The sequence below is a fragment of the Diadema antillarum genome, unplaced genomic scaffold (genome assembly GCF_040938485.1).
Source record: "Diadema antillarum isolate AM-2024a unplaced genomic scaffold, OU_Dant_1.0 seq00000250_RagTag, whole genome shotgun sequence".
Classification (NCBI taxonomy): Eukaryota; Metazoa; Echinodermata; class Echinoidea; order Diadematoida; family Diadematidae; genus Diadema; species Diadema antillarum.
In genome coordinates, this window is record NW_027271294.1 from 793,522 (window position 1) to 815,935 (window position 22,414).

General features: G+C 41.1%; 1 protein-coding gene across 1 annotated transcript in view; it reads right to left on the bottom strand.

Moving 5' to 3' along the window:
• Nucleotides 1–4,764: 4,764 nt before the first annotated feature.
• LOC139729711 (protein unc-13 homolog D-like) overlaps nt 4,765–22,414 on the bottom strand; it is a 41,048-nt gene continuing 23,398 nt past the window's right edge. Inside the window, exons 21-26 of the mRNA XM_071640641.1 lie at nt 21,718–21,891; nt 20,789–21,041; nt 20,084–20,122; nt 18,977–19,100; nt 18,132–18,345; nt 4,765–6,203 (exon numbers count right to left, since the gene is read on the bottom strand). Of these exons, the coding sequence (XP_071496742.1) occupies nt 6,063–6,203; nt 18,132–18,345; nt 18,977–19,100; nt 20,084–20,122; nt 20,789–21,041; nt 21,718–21,891 (945 nt within the window). The 3' untranslated portion in view covers nt 4,765–6,062. The remainder of the gene's footprint in view (nt 6,204–18,131; nt 18,346–18,976; nt 19,101–20,083; nt 20,123–20,788; nt 21,042–21,717; nt 21,892–22,414) is intronic.

Below are 22,414 nucleotides of genomic sequence, written 5' to 3' on the forward strand. Positions count from 1 at the left end.
GAAAATGTGACTCAGTTAGATGCATGCCATTTTATCAGGTGGGTTAACATCTTGGATCACACCCGCCTAAAAATGTGTGGGGATAGAGCCTTCTCTTCTGTTGTGCCATGTCTGTGGAACTCTCTACCAGTCCAGCTTCGGAATTGCAACAGCCTCATTACAAGTTTGAACTGAAGACGTATCTTTTCCAGAAACTTTGTGAATGATGTGTGACACATTGTGGGAGCCGGGCACCTTTGAATGTTTCTACAGATAAATGGCGCTATATAAATGCTGTTTCATCATCATCATCATCATCATTCCTTCCTAATTGAATATTTTCACTTTGATTGAATGTGCATGTTTTGCAATGCTGCCGCTGTTGCTAATTATCCAAACAAGTATCGTAAGTGCAACAAAGGAAGATAACGGTTGATGAAGAAATGTAAAGTGAAAAGACAAACACAAACCATTGTGACTGCCACCCTCTCTCTCTCCAACTATATCTATATGAAGAGTTTGATCGCAAAAGGAGTTAACTCCATTCTTGTCAATTTGAGATATCTGCGATTAAACCCGCTAAGAAACAGAGAAATTAAGAAGATTTTTTTTTTCAAAATTATAACTTCAAGGATATTCTTCTTCTTTTTTAACACAACAAATGAATTAACAGAAGAATGGATACATTTTGCTCTGTCTGATGATGGACTTATTTTCAAATGTATTCAAATGGTGCTTAACCCATTTTGCAATCAACTCTTCATATACACTCACTTATCAAATCACATTTTCATAGTATGAATTATATGCACTTGTTATGAATAATTTATGTTGTGTACAACAACAGCACAACTAGAAACATTACTAGAGGCTTTGCTGAGAATGGCTTGGGTTTTATTGCAGTTTCTTTGTCTTCATCTGTTCAAACAGAAATGCCCACTTTGATATGCTTTGAATCAAATTAAATCAACAACCAGCACTCCATCATCAGTCAGAAGAATATAAATCAACTGACCATCGTGGGAGACTGAAGTTTCTGATTCTTTAACTCTGGAATCAAAACATTTTGCTCCTCATTTTTTCTCTATCTTGCCTTCCGCTTACAAAAATACACAAACATATATATATACTTATATGCATCTTTAAAATATACATATATGATGAACACTTATGTGGCAAGCATACATCAATAAGAAGATTGTAAAATAGACCAAACCAGAAGGGTCTTGTGTCATTTAGAATGAGTTAAAAGTCTCTTACTTAAAAATGCATATTTCAAGAATTGCATCAGAGAACTGTATTTATATGCTTTACACAAGAAAAAAAAAAGTCAATACAGATCAAGTCTAAGTCAACAGACCTACCATACATCTCACTCTTGTATATGGATGACTTATATTACTTGCCCACATTTGGAAGTGATAGAATATTAGCATAAACAAGAAGAAAACTAGATAAACAGGACAGTGGTTCATGGGTAATGGCCATGAAGAAGCTCTCAAAGCTTAGAGCATTAAACAGACATACATTAAAGTTCTTTCAGATTGGTGCGAGAACTTGTAAAATGTGTTAAGAAACCAATTAGATGCTAATCAAGTTTTTTTTTTCAGGGAAATTTCATCCTGATGAAATGTTGCTTTGTATGAAAAAAGACAAATCAGAGAAGTATGTCTGTGCAAAATGTTTGGGAAAAAAAAATCGGGAAAATAAATGAATAGTTAAAGTTCAGATTGTAAGACATATGGGCAACACTGCGTGATCTAGGTGTTAACAGGTCTCCCTTCAGTTTAGACACAAAAATTCACCAAATTTTCTCTCTTTTTTCCCCAAGAAGTATTTTCATGGTATATAACTAGAGTAATATGTTTTTGCATGTCCTCAGCGGGTAATTAGTTCTGTCTCTGCCAAAATATTTGAGAAAAGTGAAAGTCATTCACAGAAACAGAATTCTGTTCCTGTGGGATTGTCCTCAAGGCTTTTAAGGGAATTTAAAATTGATTAAGGTACTGGAATATATTGTAGAATATAACAGTAGTCTCGTGTAATGCATACTTTTTAACTACTGCTCCAGTGTGCACTTAAAACACATGAAATTCTTTCTGTTTGCATAAACTGTCGCAAAAGTAAACATGTTATATAACACCATAATATCACAAGGGCATTCAAAAAGCTGAGTCACATGGGAGATGTTGAAAGATGAAGCACTTTGCCAATCATTTGTTACACAAAAGAATGTCTGTGAACTCACATAACTCTTATCAGAGAAGATAATTATCATTTTATGGAGACACATTCAGACTTTATTGCCATATTGCTGTGATTTTGAACATGGTTAGATTAGGATTGATAGAGATGTGCAATGGGGGGGGGGGGGGTCTCCTAAAATCTTTTACAAACTCCTCCTTCAGATGAGAAGAATTCCTGCAGCTTGCAACTATAGACCGTGCATTTATCTAAACATTTTCTGAGGCAGAATCACGATCCGAATGCGTTTGAGACATTTTCAGGTGATATATAAATGCAACCATGTTTTCACAAGGGTTTAGAAACGGCAATTTGATATGCCAAAAAAAGAAAAAAGAAAAAAAAAAAAGAAGGGGGGCACTTTGAAACACATTTGAGATCATGATCGCCTTTCTGCAAGAAGATAAACTTAATGCTATTTTGAAACGCATTTATCTCTCTGAGCTGCCAAGGTTAATTTCCAGCTGTTTCCAGTTCTAACCACTGTCAGTGCCTGACTGATGAAGGCATATCGTTTGGTGGTACGCAGTTGACCTATACTTCCCAGGTCGAGTGGCGCAGTGACAACACTCAAATTGCGATTATAAGATGGTAAGACAAATGCAGCACCCCAAGAATTGTGTTTCAAACCACATTCGTAAACGCCATTCGAAACACGTTTCAAAATGTGATTCTCGATCTCTCTCTCAAGCTCTATAAATGCAGCCAGAGTCTTACCTACTAGACACTTCTACAATATCAGTCTTTCTACTGCAAGTTTGCACTTATTTACAGCAAATATGGTACGCAGTAACACATCTTTGAGACACTTTTGCAACGCACATTTCTGCAATGGGATAACAGTTCTGTATTTGACTGCATGGAACAGCCAGACGGTGCTTTAAAGAGCAATGTTACATTCTCCAACTTGGCATTTGTTGAGCCATGTACACATTTTTTAAAATTTTTTTGTTTTTACACCAATTTACATGGACATCAATTGAAGTACAGTTTCACAGTGGAATCTAATACAACATAAAGCACAAATCACAACCCAGATAAATGTAACAAAAATCACTGTTTCTGAAGATGGTAATGATGGCATAAAAAGGAAGAATGATGAGAAAAGACAATGCTGGGAGAAAGGCAATACTGCCAAGAAGTGAAACTGAGAACATTCGATGCTGTCACTGTAAAACACATAAAATCTGTGGCATATAATACATCTCATGAATTATCAGACAGAATACAATCCTGGCTTAAAGAACAATTTAAGCAATTTTAGATTTATGGTGCGGTCCTCCCGTCTGCGTTTCTACTTCTGAATGAATAAAATATCAATGAAGTACTGGTCAATATCATCGCAGATGAAGATAAACACGATACATGACATTAGGCATATATTTAAAGGCACTGTCATTGTTTGTTTGACTGCTCAATTACATAAACATGATACAGGGATACATATATATTTTGTACAAACCATCTACGATCAGTCAGAGGGGGTTTATAGAAAACTGTCATTGTGTCTGACTTAGTAAACAATAAATAGTGAAGTCTTATCATGCATACATTCTTCATATATAAAAGCAACATTTTGCAATAATAGTGTTAAAAAAGAAGGTATAAGTTATGAAATCAATTTCATATACACAATGTATAAAAAATACCTCCCTAGACCAGCTAGGTTATTAAACAGAAACTTATGAAATGCAGGGATATATCCTACAATATAGCTTTTCATACCACTGAAAGTCAACTATTTAGAGAAAAATTTGCACAAGACATCGAAAGCAATTAAATCACAAGTGTTGAGTTTCTTCCGAAGCACGTACTTGTAAATAATGAATATGCACATGGCCCATCCTCTCTTGAGACACAATAAAAGCTAACTAGAAAAAAAAAAAATCAACAACAAAATTGCATTCTATCACAATTGTATAGTTTATATCTACCCACTAGCATCTAATTGGCTTACAGGAAAACTACACTAAGGAAACGCTTGCCAAGTGCCGAAGGTGAAAGTGTGATTACGAAAGCAAACATCACCCACATACTAAACGAAAGTGAAGTGACCGGAGCAAGCGTTGACGCGACAGCCAAGGAATATTGACAACGCCAACCTATCTGGTGCCCTCTAGTGGCATGGCCATGACAGGCAACCCCATCTACTGCATGGAAATGACATGGGGATAAACCCATCCGCACAAGTCACTTCTCTGAAAATAGTTACCCTTCATTCCATCATTTCCGGCATTGCCTGAATCTAAGAATCAGATCTAACCTTTTGATGTACATCAGTCTGGTTTTTTTTTTTCCATATGTGTGCAAGAACATGGGAATGGATAAAAGACTGAATTTGCAATACTGTAAAACATTAATATTCTATTGGATTATTGTCAAAGTTTGTCCAATAACTGCCTATGAGAAAAAGAAGAAGAATATGGAGCCTTGCAACTAGGACAGTCATATTGTTCACTGTGATCCATCAGGACAGGTATGTGTGGTCTGGATCCAGTCTCCACTGACCACTACTGACCACATCTATATCTTGACCTTTGATCAACACTGTAGTTTAGAAGAGTGCTTGAAAAGTAGTCTGAACTTGAGACAATCAAAATCCAATTAATTTCTCCTATATTAGCTTTATACCTTTTCTCATGGGATGTCTTTATTTTCATAATGAAGTCATTCCAGCATTTATTCATTTTTCCTTTACATCTTCCTCTTCGTGTTTCTAATCATTATTCAGTAATCTATCCACACTTGATGTAGGTTGAAGATTAAAAAGTCCACTCAGATGTGGCAAATGCGCCTCAGTTCAACAGGAAGTTGATACAGTAGAGATGAGGGCAATTAGGTAATCTCTACTATCTGACACTGAGTTTTCCTACATCTATGCTAATCAGTGAAAACAAGCACTCCAGCCTGCATGTCAATGAATAGAGCTCAGTAATGGTTAAACAATGCTCTCCCTCCAAAGTGAAAAAGGGATTAAATGTGGCATACATCACATTGAAGACAAGTTCTTATGTTTCTTTCCATTGGACAAGTCCAGTAACGATGGCCGAGCATGGTTGAATTGCGAGACACTCAGTGTGATAGGACTCAGATCTGTACAGCTTGCCTGAAGTTAATGCGCAGAGCAGGTCTTGTGTCTTTGGCACAGACAAACAGAAACCTATTCAACGCACTCAAGAAATGCCTGTCTGAATACAACATGATATTCATATTGTTTTGTCCTCTAAAGCTCATGAGTCAATGAGCAATTTTTTTAATGCATAAAAGTTTGCATGGTACAGGTCTTAGATGCCTGCTCTCAAAGTTTTGAATATACAGCAGAAGGGTTTTTCCATTTTCCCACCCTTGAATATACACTTATTCAGCTTCAATGCAAGTTATTTAGCCTAGCACTTCGCAGCAATGCAAACATCTTAATATTCTGTTTCTTCACTTGATTTTCATGTACTTGTTCTACACGTGTGCAATAGCTCTAACATACTTCCCATAATGGCACATATAATACCAGCATGCACTTCTTCTAGCTTGACTCCTTCATTTCACCACACTTTTCTTCCGCTACAAAAGCCAACTCGCCTATCATTCCTCATGAAAAATGAAATTTAAACCGAACCAACTAAAGTCTTCTCCAAACGATCTTCCTTCTGGCGACTACAGCTACGCTCCATCAGCTCGATGAAGTTCTCATACAACACCCACTGCCCGGTATCTGCAGCATACATGGTACATGCCGTCACGGTGACAACAGTTCCAGTGCAAGTGTGCATCACGACTGGAATGTATTCTTTTTTTGTCCCTCTGAGAAGGTGGTGCTTCCCGTCACCCACAGTAAAAGTCGCTCATTCCGGGAAGAAGGCATTGTGGGAAAAGCGGGACTCAATTCTTTTGTCAGTCCGCTGCCTCTGCTGCTGGATGGCCCACGTCCGCTTGGCGATGAACTGCCGGGCGTTCTTGTCCCATCGGCTGCGATTCTGGAGGATCTGATTGCAGGGAGGGTGATGTAATGAGTGTTCATTGGAATAGTTCATTAAGCACAATTTCAGTCTGGAAACAAAGACTAGCAATGACATTGAGATGACCTTGAATGCATACAAAGGTAATGATGAGCTGCACTTTGTAATATGTGTGTATAAAATTTGTGTATACATATGCTGCACATTAATGTTACACATTGTCTTGGACACACACAAGGACAGACACAAAGGGCCAGATGAGGATGATGGCTGCTGTGTCTTCACACCTAAGTTAGTTTGTGGAAGAAAACTTCGTCAGTTTCTTGCATTTTTAATGCCTTTGAGTTGAAGAACCTGCGAAGGAGGCAAAGAGGTTTGTTACTAAGAGTTTACTGTGTTGTTTTATGATGTACTACGTGTATGCAGAAAATGAGATCAGTATTGTTGAACTTGAATCGTGCAACTTTCACAGACAGTAAAAATGTAGTGACTTTCTGGAGAAATGTGTGTACCACACATTGCATGCTCTCTGAATAGGGTCAAATGACAGTTGCTCAGTAACTATTGTGTATATGTAGCATACAGATGCATTGCTAGAACTGAGTATCGAAGTTGTTTTACAGTGCATAAGGCTGCCTGGTTGATTGTAACTGATTGCATACTGTGATTAGTGATATGTTGTTTGGAGACTTTTGTGTGAGATCTTCAGAATACTTACAATAGTTACATGCAAAGAGTAATTGTATTGATGGATCGAAGTATTTGTACTGTAGCGTTAGGCCTAGGGCTACACAAAGGGGTAAAGTAGCTAGTAGAATTTCTACTAGGTTCTGTGTATGATGTGTTATACCTGTATGAATATGAAGAGGCATTCTTAATGATCAATAGCACGGAGAATCTAATTGTTGCTTGCATGAATAGCTCCTGCCAAGGCTTCTGCTTCTGAAGGTTAAGAGAATGATTAGTTACACAGAAGTGTATGTTTAAGTACTGGCTAATCAAAGGAATATCACATTGCATCAGTATTGCACACAGTGAGAAAGTTATAGGCATAAGTCTACACATACCAGTATCTCAGTATCTGTAAAGAAAGCAGTGTTGAAGGCATTATAGTGTTTCAGTTATGTGTTAATGTTTGCATGGCATAATTCATATGCAATAATTGCAGTTGTTGTGTTTGCCTTTGAAATTCCAGTTTTCACGGAATGTAACACCGAATGAGTACCAAGGTAACAGAGTGTACGAGGAGTACAAACAACAGAAAGAGTGACAGAATAGAAGGAATTACATACATGCATTGTTACCAGATGGAACGAAGGATAGGGAAAGAAACAGAGAGAGAGAGAGGAAGGTGTTTCTGATTGCGATCCCTAATAAAGTACATTGCGACATTCCCGTAAAAACATTTGTCTGCTTGGAATTCTTGCGATCGACCACAACTACACTTACAGTGAAAACTCTTATCTCAGTGAAAACTGAATAGTGAATACTCTCCCTGCGTCAATTGATATTACGGAGACATGGCTGCGACTGAGAGAGATACAGCAGTACCAGTTGATGAGACTCTTGAGAGAATGGCAGAAGTGCAAGAAGAACGTAACAGACAGCCTACAGAAAGGGGAATACAGTGGAATTTGGATGTGAGAAGGAGAGGCTTTAGGAGTTCTCTAACCAAGTGGAGACGTTCCTGCAGTAAATTGAGAACGCTGTTGCTGGAAGATGATTATGACGAAATCAAACAACATCGTAACACACTGCAGGATTGTATGGATAAATTGATCGATGCACAGGAACAGTATTCAGCCATCTGCACAGAAGACAATGACATACTGGCTCAATTCGATGAGGTCGAGGCAGATCATGCATCTGTTATGAAAGAAACCTTCAACATCCTCAAGAATCTGCGATGTGATACTTCAAGTATGCATTCGGACGCACCTCACGAGAGATCTAGATATGAAACCGTCCAAGATGTTCAGATGAAAACTTCAGCGCAAGTTGTGCGTGATGATGTGACTCCTCTTACCCCAGAGACCAAGGAGACTCCCTTGTTAGAAATGGAATTGACCAGGAATCTACAGGATACTCTCCATCTTCATCGGCTTCCATTGCCGGAGCCCCCTGTCTTCAATGGAAAGCCGCTAAATTACCCAGCCTGGAAGATGAGCTATAACCTTCTCATCGAACATAGCAAGGTTCCACCCCATGAGAGGTTCTTCTACCTACTTAAATATCTGCGAGATGAACCAAGGGAAATGGTAGAAGGTTATGCCTTAGCAGGAGATGACATGGCCTACAGAGATGCGATAAAATCCCTGGATGAAAGATATGGCAACACATTTGTGATTTCAAATGCCTTCAGGGATCGATTGGACAGTTGGCCCAAGATAGCGCCAAAGGATTCTGCAGGACTGCGAAGGCTCTCTGACTTTCTGCGCCAATGCCACACAGCATCCAAGACGGTACATCATCTGAATCATCTCGACGACGAGAGGGAAAACAGGAAGATCACTTCAAAGCTCCCGGACTGGTTGATAACTCGATGGGGGCGAACTGTAGTCCAATGGAGAAAGGAAACTGGTGCATTCCCTCCATTTGCAGTCTTTGTCAAGTTTGTTGAGGATGAAGCTGCTATTGCTTGCGACCCAGTAGTTTCATTTGGGAGCTTGAGGGACGACAAACTGAGCCATGGAAAGCAGTCCAAAGCAAGATCGATGAACACGATGACTCAAGCTCAATCTGCAAACACGGAAGGTCGTAAATCACCCACCTGTTCATTCTGCGGGGCTGCTCATCACACAGACAAGTGTCAGTCCTTTGCGAAGTTAGATCTTCAGGCAAGGAAGGAATTCATCCTAAAGAATGGACTCTGCTACGGCTGTTTGCAGAGAGGACACATGAGCAGGAGTTGTCGACGCAGGCTGAGATGTGCGAATTGCAAAGGGCAACATCCTACGCTGCTTCACGGTGACACCAGACAAACGTTGAGCACTGAGAGCACAAAGACAGAAACACGGGTAGGACCTGACAAAACAACGAGCAACCGGACGGAGCACAGGTCCACAAGCTCCTGTTCAAGAAGTGATCACAGCCACATTTCCAGCTCAATGATTGTTCCTGTCTGGCTGTCCCACAGGAATGATGCAGGAGAGAGATTGACATACGCCTTGCTGGACACACAGTCAGACACGACCTTTCTACTGAAATCCATCAAAGATGAGATGGGGATACATGGTACTGAGGTCAACTTACAGCTATCCACACTGTCAATGAAAAACCAAAGGATAACCAGTGAACGTGTAGAAGGATTGTGTGTACGAGCTCACGATGGCAAGAACAAGATAGCTCTACCACCAACATACACACGTGACATCATGCCTGCAGACCGTTCTCATGTGCCGACTCCCAAGACTGCGAAGTCCATACCCCACCTGTGCAACCTTAGCAGCAAGCTTATGCCTCTCCAAGATTGCGACATAGGCCTCTTGATCGGCTATGATTGCGCAAGAGCGTTGATGCCCAGAGACGTGATTCCTGCACCATGTAACAATGGACCATATGGAATTCGCACGGATCTCGGATGGAGCATCGTGGGAATGATGCGTCCTAACTACATTTGTAAAGATGATGATCACATCGGTACCAGTCACAGATTGATGGCCAGGGAAATCCCAGATAACTTGGTCATAGACAGAAAGGAAGTTTTCCTTTCTGAGAAGACAACAACTAGGGAACAAATCACACCCCATCAAGTAAGGAGCCTTATGGAAGCCGACTTTTCTGATGTGAATGACGAAGGAACAGTGCTCTCACAGAATGACTACAAATTCCTTGATATCTTGGAAAAGGGAATCCACAAGAGTAGCGATGGTCACTATGAGATGCCACTTCCTTTCAAGGACGAGAGGCCTCAGCTTCCAAACAACAAAGCCCAAGCAAGGTCCCGGCTTATTCAACTGGAGAGGAGGTTCAGACACAACATGGAGTATCACAAGAAGTACACTGAAGTTATGGAAACACTCATCAGCAAAGGGTACGCTGAGAGTGTTCCAGTAGGCAATGATGAGAGTACTACGTGGTACATTCCACATCATGGAGTAATACAACCCAACAAGTTGCGGGTTGTATTTGACTGCAGCGCCCAGTACAGGGGACATTCTCTGAACAGTCACCTCCTAACGGGCCCAGATCTCACGAACAAGCTGACGGGAGTTCTTTGTCGCTTTCGACGTGAGAATGTTGCATTCATATGCGACATCAAGGAGATGTTCCACCAATTCAAGGTCAATGAAGAAGACCGAGACTATCTCAGGTTCCTTTGGTGGAAAGGTGGAAACCTTGACGAGGATCCCAGCACATACCGTATGAAGGTACATCTCTTCGGGGCTGGGTCATCACCTGGTTGCGCAAATTTCGGTTTACGAAGATTGGCAACAGATCTTACTCAAGAGTTTGGAGAAGATGTCAAGAATTTCATTCATCATGACTTCTACGTTGATGATGGACTCCAGTCGATGCCCACAGCACAAGAAGTGATTCAGTTGATCACCAAAACCAAGCTGTTGTGCGAGAAGGGAGGTCTGCACTTGCACAAGTTCGTATCCAACAACAGAGAAGCGCTCAATGCTGTGCCTGAGGAGGACAGGGCCAAGAATGTGAGAGAGATCAACCTCCAACATGACGACCTGCCTATTGAGAGAGCCCTTGGCGTACAGTGGTGTGTCGAATCGGACACATTCAACTTCAGAATGACGCTGCAAGACAAGCCTCTCACCCGAAGAGGCGTATTGTCCACGGTCATGTCCATATATGACCCATTGGGACTGATAGCTCCACTCATTTTGCCGGGCAAACGAATTCTACAAGAGCTATGTAGCCTATCAGTCGACTGGGATGACCCCCTTTCTGAGGAACTGAGGACACGATGGGAGAGGTGGAGAAGTGACCTCCTCACACTTCCCACCGTATCGATCAACAGATGCTACAAGCCAGCTGACTTTGGAGAGGTGAAGTTCTCAGAGTATCATCACTTCGCTGACGCCAGCACCGGTGGGTACGGCCAGTGTACGTACTTGAGAGTCGCCAACCCTGAAGGACAAGTGCACTGTTCTCTTGTGATCGGAAAGGCCAGAGTGGCACCATTGAAAATGGTGACTATTCCTCGCTTGGAATTAACAGCTGCCGTTGTTGCGGTCAAGGTCAAGGCCTTCCTGGATACAGAATTGCAACTTGAAGGCGCTACTCACACCTTCTGGACTGACAGCAAGGTGGTTCTCGGCTACATTAACAATGATGAGAAGCGGTTTCATGTCTTCGTAGCAAACAGGGTTCATCAGATTCGAAGACATTCATCCACGTCACAGTGGAGACACATCGAATCGAGGGAAAACCCGGCTGATGATGCCTCAAGGGGTTTGACGGTAGCCCAGCTGAAGGATTCTAAGTGGCTACGTGGACCTGACTTCCTGTGGAAGAGTACACTCCCCGCTCAATCTACAGGAGAGAAATTCATGGTACACACTGATGACCCGGAACTGAAGAAGTCACACGTCCATACTTCTCATGTAAGCCCAAGTTTCCTACACTCAAGTAGACTGGACCGATTTTCGACTTGGCACAAGGCCAAAAGAGCAGTTGCCAACTGTATGCTGTTTATCGCTCGACTGAGGCAGCGGTGTGAGGAGAAACGCAACAAGAACCACAACAAGCGTTCAGAGGAAGAGGCCATCAATGTAGAACGCCTAAAGATCGCCGAGATAGAGATTGTGAGACTGGTACAGAGGGAAACCTTTCCAGAAGAGATCCAGGCCTTGTCAGTGATAAGCAGAGGAGATGACCTGACTATGAGGCAGAAGACGCGTCAAATGAAAATGACCAGTCGTCTTCGCCAGCTCGACCCCTTCTTAGACGACAGAGGAATCTTGCGCGTTGGAGGACGCATTCGCAAATGCGACGAGCCATACGAGAAGAAACACCCGGTCATTCTTCCTCGTCAACACCACGTGACCGAACTTGTCATTCGTCATTGCCATGAGCAGACTGCACATCAAGGAAGGGGTACAACACTTAATCAGGTCAGGCAAAGCGCGGGTACTGGATCCTTGGAGGCAGTGGCAGAGTGTCCAAGTACATCCGGTCATGCGTCACCTGTAAAAGACTCCGTGGTCCTGCCTTGACCCAGAAGATGTCTGATCTGCCTCCCGATCGAATTACTCCAGCACCTCCATTCACTTATTGTGGAATGGATTGTTTCGGACCTTGGATGATCAAGGAAGGCAGGAAGGAGCTCAAACGATACGGACTCTTGTTTACGTGCATGGCATCTAGAGCCGTGCATATCGAGACACTCAACGACATGAGCACAGATGCTTTCATCCAGGCGTATCGCCGTTTTGTGTCAATCAGAGGTCCAGTGCGTCAGCTCAGATGTGACAGAGGCACAAATTTCGTTGGGGCTGCGTCTGAATTCCAGAGAGCTGGCAGTGAGATGGACCGGACCAAGGTGAAAGACGTCCTACTGAGAGATGGATGTGACTTTGTTGAGTTCAAATTCAATGTTCCCTCTGCCAGTCACATGGGGGGAGCGTGGGAGAGGTTGATCAGATCTGTCCGCACCGTGCTGGATGGGTTGCTGAACCATGCTGGGTCACAGCTTGACGACGAATCCCTACGCACCTTGATGCACGAAGCCGCTGCAATCGTCAACAGCAGGCCGCTGACAATAGATGATCTAAGTGACCCCGCACATCCCGCACCGCTGACCCCGAACCAGCTCATCACGATGAAGACCAGCGTCATCCTTCCACCACCAGGGTGCTTCCAGCGGGCCGACGTATATTCAAGGAAGCGTTGGAGGAGGGTGCAGCACCTGCTGAATGAGTTTTGGAGCCGGTGGAGGAAGGAGTTCCTGCACAACCTGCAGACTAGGCAGAAATGGACCGTTCCGCAGCGAGACCTAGGAGTCGGAGACGTGGTGGTGGTGAAGGATGACAACGCTCCTCGCAATGCCTGGCCCATGGGTAGAATAGCCGAAACTTATCCTTCAGGCGACAACCATGTTCGAAAGGTAAAGGTCGCGATGGGTGAGCAGAACTTGAATGGACTTGGTAGGCGAACCACTCCATGTTCATATCTTGACCGTCCAGTTCATAAACTAGTCTTGCTCGTCCCCCAGGAAGACCAGGAGTGATTCCCGGACAAGGAGCCAGTGCATAGTTATGCTCTAGATTGTTTCCTGTCAAAGAACCTTAGATAGTTTGAGAACTGTGACATCTAGTCAAGTTGTTTCATGCATGAATGAAAGCGTTTGTTTTGGACTTGTTTATACATTCAAGCACATATAAGTTGAATTCTTGCTAATGAACAATTCAAAGGCTAAGGAGTGAAGAACACTGTTTTATGACGCATTTGAACATTGTCAACTTCAATTCCCAGAAATTGTGTTTGAAACCATACAAACACATTGGAAGTGTTGCGGTAGTCCCAACTAAATGCAAAGTGAACAGGAATCTCACTGTTATTGTTAATTGAAGTGTATGAACAATTTGAAGAGATTGCAAATGTTGCCTTTGTCATATAAAACATGTACGACATGTTCCAGATAACGAAAGTTATTGACTCTTCGAGCATAAAACTCAAAGCATTGCTTGATGTGTTATCTTTACAAGACTTGAGAAATGCACACGAGATATATCCTATACTATAATACTCGAAGTTGTTGTTGTTGTAGCGGCCTTATGTATTTCCTGTTTTATTTCGGCGTTGCTGGTTTCTCTATCTCCTCCCGAGCCGTCGGCTCCGGGCAGTTGCGACCGGTGCCGTCGGCCGCAGGAGAGTATCCTACATCGAATGGCGCGGGTTTCGTCCCCTCTCCGCCTCCGTGTCGACGTCGAGGACGAAAAAGAAAAATTAATTAGCTATATGCATAATGCATTTTTGTGCGTGACGAAAGAGCCGAGCGTTTCAATATTCACCGATCCTGCGCTGGCCTCCTGCTTTCTCGATCTTCCATCTTTTAGCTTGCAGAGACACTGGGGGATACTAAAGATGATGGTGCAGCGAAATCTCTGACATCTTCCGGCGGACGCGCACGCACACACACAATGTACCTCGCAGAACTCTATACACACTGTACACTGTGTGTATATAGTTCTGTGATGTACCTTTGCCTCCGCCTGTTACGTGTACTGAATGTATTGACGATGGTTACACGAATCTGTGTGTGCGTGATATGGACTACAAGGGCATTTACGTACAGTTCGCCATTATTGGCGTCCCCAAATGAAAACAACGAACGTTGGTTATGTAATTGTATTTTGCACAACTGCAGAATACTATATGCAGCTCAGGTACGTCATTTAGTTTGCTCGCCGTTTGCTCTCAAGTCCGGTGTCATTGTACGCAGACTGTTTAGGACGCGGCTAAATATATTTGCCGATCGTACCCTTACATATCAGATTACACGCGCAGCTGTGTCCATTCGTTTACTGCAGAGCTGCTGTAATCATACATATTCATAAGATGAGCGGACGTAGAGGAAAACCTCGCTTTGCCGACCGCCTATTTTTAAAATTGCAAGTGGAAATAGAATGTGTGGTTCTATGGTCTATCAAACCAAGTTTTGGTGACAAAAAAAAAAGAGGGAGCAAATGAAGACGAATGCAGTGATGTATATATTCTTCTTTCTTCCATAACATGGGAAAAATATTAAAGAAAAAAAATACGAGGTCGTGAGAACCTACTCACACGGGTGCCTATTAAACCTGATGACTATGATCTCCCCCTCCCCAAATAATAACAATGATGATGATAATAATAATAATAATAATAATAATGATAATGATAAGGATAATAATAATAATGATATAATAATAACAATAATAGGAGCAATAATTGTAGGCCTAATATTAATTATGATAATGTACAATCTGAAGCAGATGTAGTTCTATATTAATATGATATATCAAGCCAAGTTTTGGTGATTAAAAACAAAAAGGAGGGAGCAAAATTATGAAGACGAAAATATCTTATTTTTCTCTCATAACGTGGGGAAAAGAAACATGGAAAAAAAACCACAAAACAAACCGAAGCCTTGAGACCAGCCGTGGATTCCCGCGGGTGCCCGCGTGGATGCAAGAGCAGGGGGTAATCAAAGTCATAGTGTTAATATCTTCCCGTTTCGACGGGAACAACCTGTGGGCAGAACTTTCGGGGAATCTCATTTGCGTTTTTGGTAATTTTTCCCTGAATGTTTTTGTTTTTTGCCCTGCGGAGGTGGAAATGTGTGTGTGCGTGAGGGGGGGGGGAGGGGTGAGGGGCAACAAGACAACTGTTGGACTTCAACGGGTGCAAATAACCCCTCGAAACTCAAGTTCTATAATAAAAGCAAGTAGTGGCGGGAATGATCCCTACCAATGGACCGGATCGCCTGGCATATACTACAAAAATGTATTATAAAATTTCTGGGAAGGATGGTCATTTAGAAGACAGCACAATTAACGAAAGAATGAGAAGACTTTTCTTTTTATTTCTTCAATAAAAATGTGCAAAATCGTATTATGAGAAAAAAAAATTAAGCCCCTCAGACCCGTGGATTTCCACGGGTGCTGCTAGTAAATTGAATAATTCTGTTACTGGAGAGACCGATTGCAAATAGCAATTTGTGTCGAAATTGTGGACATTTGGTCCAATTTGTGCCAAGGGTTCTAAAATTGTGTTAATAAGTGCAGATGTCTCTAAATTGCGTCAGTTCATTGTTTAGAGATTCCAATTCACATAATTATTGAGTAAATTGGTGTCCAATTTAAAGGAGCCATGTAATGAGTGTTCATTGGAATAGTTCATTAAGCACAATTTCAGTCTGGAAACAAAGACTAGCAATGACATTGAGATGACCTTGAATGCATACAAAGGTAATGATGAGCTGCACTTTGTAATATGTGTGTATAAAATTTGTGTATACATATGCTGCACATTAATGTTACACATTGTCTTGGACACACACAAGGACAGACACAAAGGGCCAGATGAGGATGATGGCTGCTGTGTCTTCACACCTAAGTTAGTTTGTGGAAGAAAACTTCGTCAGTTTCTTGCATTTTTAATGCCTTTGAGTTGAAGAACCTGCGAAGGAGGCAAAGAGGTTTGTTACTAAGAGTTTACTGTGTTGTTTTATGATGTACTACGTGTATGCAGAAAATGAGATCAGTATTGTTGAACTTGAATCGTGCAACTTTCACAGACAGTAAAAATGTAGTGACTTTCTGGAGAAATGTGTGTACCACACATTGCATGCTCTCTGAATAGGGTCAAATGACAGTTGCTCAGTAACTATTGTGTATATGTAGCATACAGATGCATTGCTAGAACTGAGTATCGAAGTTGTTTTACAGTGCATAAGGCTGCCTGGTTGATTGTAACTGATTGCATACTGTGATTAGTGATATGTTGTTTGGAGACTTTTGTGTGAGATCTTCAGAATACTTACAATAGTTACATGCAAAGAGTAATTGTATTGATGGATCGAAGTATTTGTACTGTAGCGTTAGGCCTAGGGCTACACAAAGGGGTAAAGTAGCTAGTAGAATTTCTACTAGGTTCTGTGTATGATGTGTTATACCTGTATGAATATGAAGAGGCATTCTTAATGATCAATAGCACGGAGAATCTAATTGTTGCTTGCATGAATAGCTCCTGCCAAGGCTTCTGCTTCTGAAGGTTAAGAGAATGATTAGTTACACAGAAGTGTATGTTTAAGTACTGGCTAATCAAAGGAATATGACATTGCATCAGTATTGCACACAGTGAGAAAGTTATAGGCATAAGTCTACACATACCAGTATCTCAGTATCTGTAAAGAAAGCAGTGTTGAAGGCATTATAGTGTTTCAGTTATGTGTTAATGTTTGCATGGCATAATTCATATGCAATAATTGCAGTTGTTGTGTTTGCCTTTGAAATTCCAGTTTTCACGGAATGTAACACCGAATGAGTACCAAGGTAACAGAGTGTACGAGGAGTACAAACAACAGAAAGAGTGACAGAATAGAAGGAATTACATACATGCATTGTTACCAGATGGAACGAAGGATAGGGAAAGAAACAGAGAGAGAGAGAGGAAGGTGTTTCTGATTGCGATCCCTAATAAAGTACATTGCGACATTCCCGTAAAAACATTTGTCTGCTTGGAATTCTTGCGATCGACCACAACTACACTTACAGGTGAGGTTTGGGGAGTGAAAGAAACGAGGGATGATTTTCATGACCATGGCTTCAGGGGGAGTAGGGAACCAAAAACTATATACTTGGGGATGAGCATCATATTTTTACGTAGTTCATGATTAAATAGGGAGGAAGTTCTTTTCAAACATGTGAGAAATCAAAGAGGAACTACTTGTTTATCAATCAAACTGACAGTAGAGTTGGCAATACTGTTATGGGGGGGGGGGAGGAGCCTTATCAACATTGCTAACTGTCTGGCTGATTAGATGGTTACATTTGGATTCACAGTGCATGGGAATCATTTCACAAGTACCTACGGCTGCAGGAGAATTCAGTGCAGTTAATAGTAAAGTCAGCACAGTTGATTTCATGTAAGTTGATGGAGCATATGTCAAATAAACCGCATAATCAACAAAAATGACAAGTCCCAATCTAAATTCACGGCTCATGTGTGTTAATCCTCTAGACATCCAGAAGTTGAATAGTGCTGAAGTTGATGCATTTTCCTCAATTCCCATAAGACCGACTTAGGCCACGTTGACTCTACGTAGTTTAGCAAGTTTTCTGAAATGTGGCTTTGATCTAAAGGAGATTGAATGCTGATGAGAAGCTGCAAACCATATATTCGTCATCATTCAAAAAACAACAACAAATTCAATCTTCCGCATCCCCCAAATTGAGAGTACCACGCTCTATCCCGACCTCTGCACTCTCACCCGTTACTGTTTTCACTCACCTGGCAGTAACCACGGAGACGTCTCGGCCGTTTCAGGGCCAGCATGATCGCGGGGCAGTGATCCACTGTCTGCCGCTCGGTGATGGGCCTTGCCTGACGTAGCGGTATGAAGGCCTCTCCGATGAAGCTGTTTGGTAGCAGCTTGTTGTGATCAATGACTGTCACTGCGATGATCACACTGTCTGATGCAAACGCTTCAGCCGGCAACGCACCACTGGACGTGAGAGAAAACGAGTGTGAGAATGAGATGGAGAATAATATATAAACTGAGAACTGCATGAAGACACTTGTTACCACTTTGGATTTTGTGAGGATTTTTTTTTTTTTTTTTTTTTGATACTGAATCCATCATAAGTGTTTTCATATATTCTCTGTTATTGTTAACTTAGCAAAATAAAAATCATCTGGAAAAGAAACACACACATAGCAAAAATAGAAATAAAATACATAACACACAAATAAACAAACATATTGAAGTTAAATAGAGTACATTATAAGTGAAGTATCTGAAGGCATTGGGATATAAGCGTGAAAAAAGTAGTACTTTTTGCTTCATTCTAAATGAGCTCTGGGTAAAAGTATTTAAAATTGTATTTTGTGTGTGTCTGTGCGGGTCAAACTTTCTCATTAGTTTTCTATGAGTCCCTAGGTTATATTCCAGCAGCATCATAATGGCGAGTTTCAGATCTGCAACGAAACGCAATGCAAGTCAATGCTAATCAGGCAAAAAAATGGTGTTTTGCTCATGCATAAGACAGTTGTTTCCATTGTCCAATCCCAATTCTGCCTCATCTTAGTGTTTGTCTTGTGGATCTAAAGCTTGCTATCGTCAAACTGTGACTTACAACTGGAAAACCTCATTGAAGACAGGATTCAGCTCCCTTAACACAATCTTAGTCTTGAAGGACAGGACTTTGTTGAAGCTGGTCTCTGGGCAAATCTCCACCGTAACCTGAGGATCACTCAGACCTAAGAAAGAGAGAGAGAGAAAGAAATTAGTGAAGAAAGCAAAATCATGACAATTAACTGGGAAAGTAAGCAAATTACAAGAGGTTACTATACAATCACAAAACCTAATGGCTCTCCATTAATTCAGAAAAGAGAAATACAAAGTAGTTCAGAAATGAACATCACCGGTAACTAGGTAGTCAATTCCATAAGTACACTGAAGAAAAATAAAAAACAAACAAACAAGCAAACCATGTGTTTCAGTGACCCAAAATTTTAGTCCTCTCCAGCAAGCACTAGCGACGTAACTGAAGTCCAAGCTGTTCTTCAGGTTCCATCTACGTTTTGATCTGGGTAGTAGCTTTCAATTAAAGTGCCAATTACACTTGTCTGAATGACACTATCACATGCCTTACCAAAATCATTCGGAACCATTTACTAAGGCAGGGCTTGACACTAACAGTGGCCCGGTGCCACCAAAAATGAAAGTCGGGCCACCAAATTTCAAAAAAGGGCAAATTTTTTGAGAAGTATGTCAATAAATTCATAACTTTTTGGGCCGGAAATTAGTAGCTAAATTTCTTTAAAGGATGGATGAAAAGGACTGAATGAGTGCCTGAGAGTGAGTGTTGCGAGTTTGTTGAGGTTTATTTATGAGTAGATATGTCCAGCTTCCAATTCTTACTATGATAAAATTTAGATATTTGACTCATTGAAAACAAAACAGGACTTTTAATGTCTTTTATTTTTATTATTATTATTTTTTTTTTTTTGGGGGGGGGGCGCCAATTTTTTCTCTCGGGCCACTAAATATTTGAAATTGGCGATTTTGGTGGCCATCGGGCCACCAAACAAAAAAGTTAGTGTGGAGCCCTGACTAAGGTAACACATATCTTATGAAAGATGCAAAGAAAGTGGGTATTAAAGAGAGAAACTATCCCCAAGAGATGAATAAACATACAAAAGTAGAGCTCACAATAACACACAATCTTTCAAATACTTACCATTTCTATCCATGCCAGGAAGATCCACAGCATTGCATACTGGTTGAGAGAGAGAGAGAGAAAAAAAGAGAGAAATTCCATTCATCACATACAGAGAAGAGTTCCAATAATAATTTTTCTGCTTGGATTGACAAGAATGAATTTTACAGCAAGTTTCAGTTCACATAGAGGAGCTTTCTTGAACTTTGAGAATGAGAGGAATTAACTGCTAATTGCTCGTCAGCAAATTTAATATAATTGCATGCAAACTTCATATCTACCCAAGATAACACAACAAATACATTGATAACAGACCTCTGATTAAGAACTGCTACCAGAAGTTTAGATCGCTAGTATTTATGAAACAATATAAAAAAAAAAAATCAGCTTACTGATTTCAGCACAGTGATTTTTTTTTGTTGCAAAGAAGAAAAAAAGTTTCCAAACTTTATATCCATCCATGATAACACAACAAATACAATGACAAACAGACCTCTCAAGAATTGCAGCAAGAAGTTGAGATTGTTCAACCTGGTGACACAATATTTTCTTGACAATTAGTGAATTGCTACCATAAAGTAGTCATTCAATATTTTTCTCCCAGTCCCATATCTTCATCGCCTTTATCACTTCTATGGATTAAAAAAAAATACAGTTGTACTTGGTATTGTTGTGCACACAAACTAATAAACAAAAAAACACACAAAGTGACTTTAACTGACTGACCTTTGATCGAGAGTGAGCGAAGGCCCTCTGCCACCTCGTGATAGGCAATCTTGATGCTGACGTGGCCCAGGTAGGCGACGGGCGTGGCCATGTCGGTGGCCAACCTCCGGTAGTAGTCCGCCATCAGGTCGTGGGTGGAGCGCATGTTGGGGGCCAGGCCGGCCATGATGGCGTGGTAGGTCTCTGTCTGTGTTTGAGCAGTGGTCAGCTCAATGCCAGGCCGCTGGAAGTATGCCTCGAGAGAATCCAGGCTCTGGAATTGATGATTTTGGGTTCATATTATTCACAGGTGGAGCTAGCTTTGGTATGAAGTTGTCATAAAATTTAAAGTCTATGCTGAAAACTTATTTCAGTCACCAGTGCAACAAAAACCCTATTACTCCCCTATGTGCATCAATAATTACTGTCCACAAATAGAAGCTGATATGTAGATGGCCATGTGACACACAAGCTGCTAAGATTTGATAATAATCTCCTTTGTAGGGGGTGAAGGTAAGTTCACTTTTGCTGAGTGTTTGTCTTAAGTTCTCTCTTTATGCTCCAAAGGCAATAACAACTATAGGGCAATCATTACACTCTACCTCAGACAGGTTTTTACAGGGAATCAAAGTACAAGGTATGATAACTACTGTATTCATATCTTATTACTACCTATGGTGCCTTAGAAAAAGATATAACATGTAGTAAAAGTCTTGAGCTATATTTGATTATCTCCATCACCAATTCGTTCTCTTCAGTGAATCCTACAGTTATTATTGTTTCAGCATATATTGCTTAACAGCTAATTTACACAAATTATTTAATTAGGTAAATATTGCCCTTTTAGACTACTAATCATATGCTTTTTCCATGAATCAGCGAACACAGTTGCAAACCCATTGTAAAACAAAGTGAAAGTACAATAAACCAAGAAAGTGAAAGTGTCATACATGTTGCAGACGCTTGTAGTACCCTGGCGGCCTTCCCTCCTGGACCCTGGACTTGATGCTCTGGAGCAGGGCCTGCCACAGTTCCTGGACCAGCTGGGGGAAGATCTGGGGCATGAGCTGCTTGTACAGCGTGCCCAGGTTATCGTCGATGTAATCCAACAGGTCCTCCATACACTGGAAGGCAAAGGAGAGATACAAATGGCTATCAAACTTTATAAATGACAGATAGGTCATTAGAGGGCAGTTCTGGACAAAGATGTTATTCTGAAAAGAAAGGGTAAAATCTGATAAGCTCAATAACGAAAAGTTGATCAAAACTGGCTAAAACTAGGGGAAGTTATTCTGAAAAGAAAGGGGGAAATTTGATAAGCTTAATAACAAGATGTTGATCAAAATTAGATAAAACTTGGGGAAGTTATGAAATTGTTTGCTGTTTTTGTTTTCACAAATTTTGAGAGTCAACTGACATGCCTGAAATCTACTGCCACTGATTTGTGAGTCAACTGACGTGCACAAAATCAACAACTCACAGAACAGAAAATGCAATGATTATAGTCTCCAAGATGGGAAATGGCAAACTTTTCTCTTGAAAAGTGATGACACTTATTTCCCATTCTGTTGCCATGGATCTTAATTGCCAATTCAACCACACATAATAAACATGGTGCATATACAAAGTGCAAAAGTGTGAAATTTG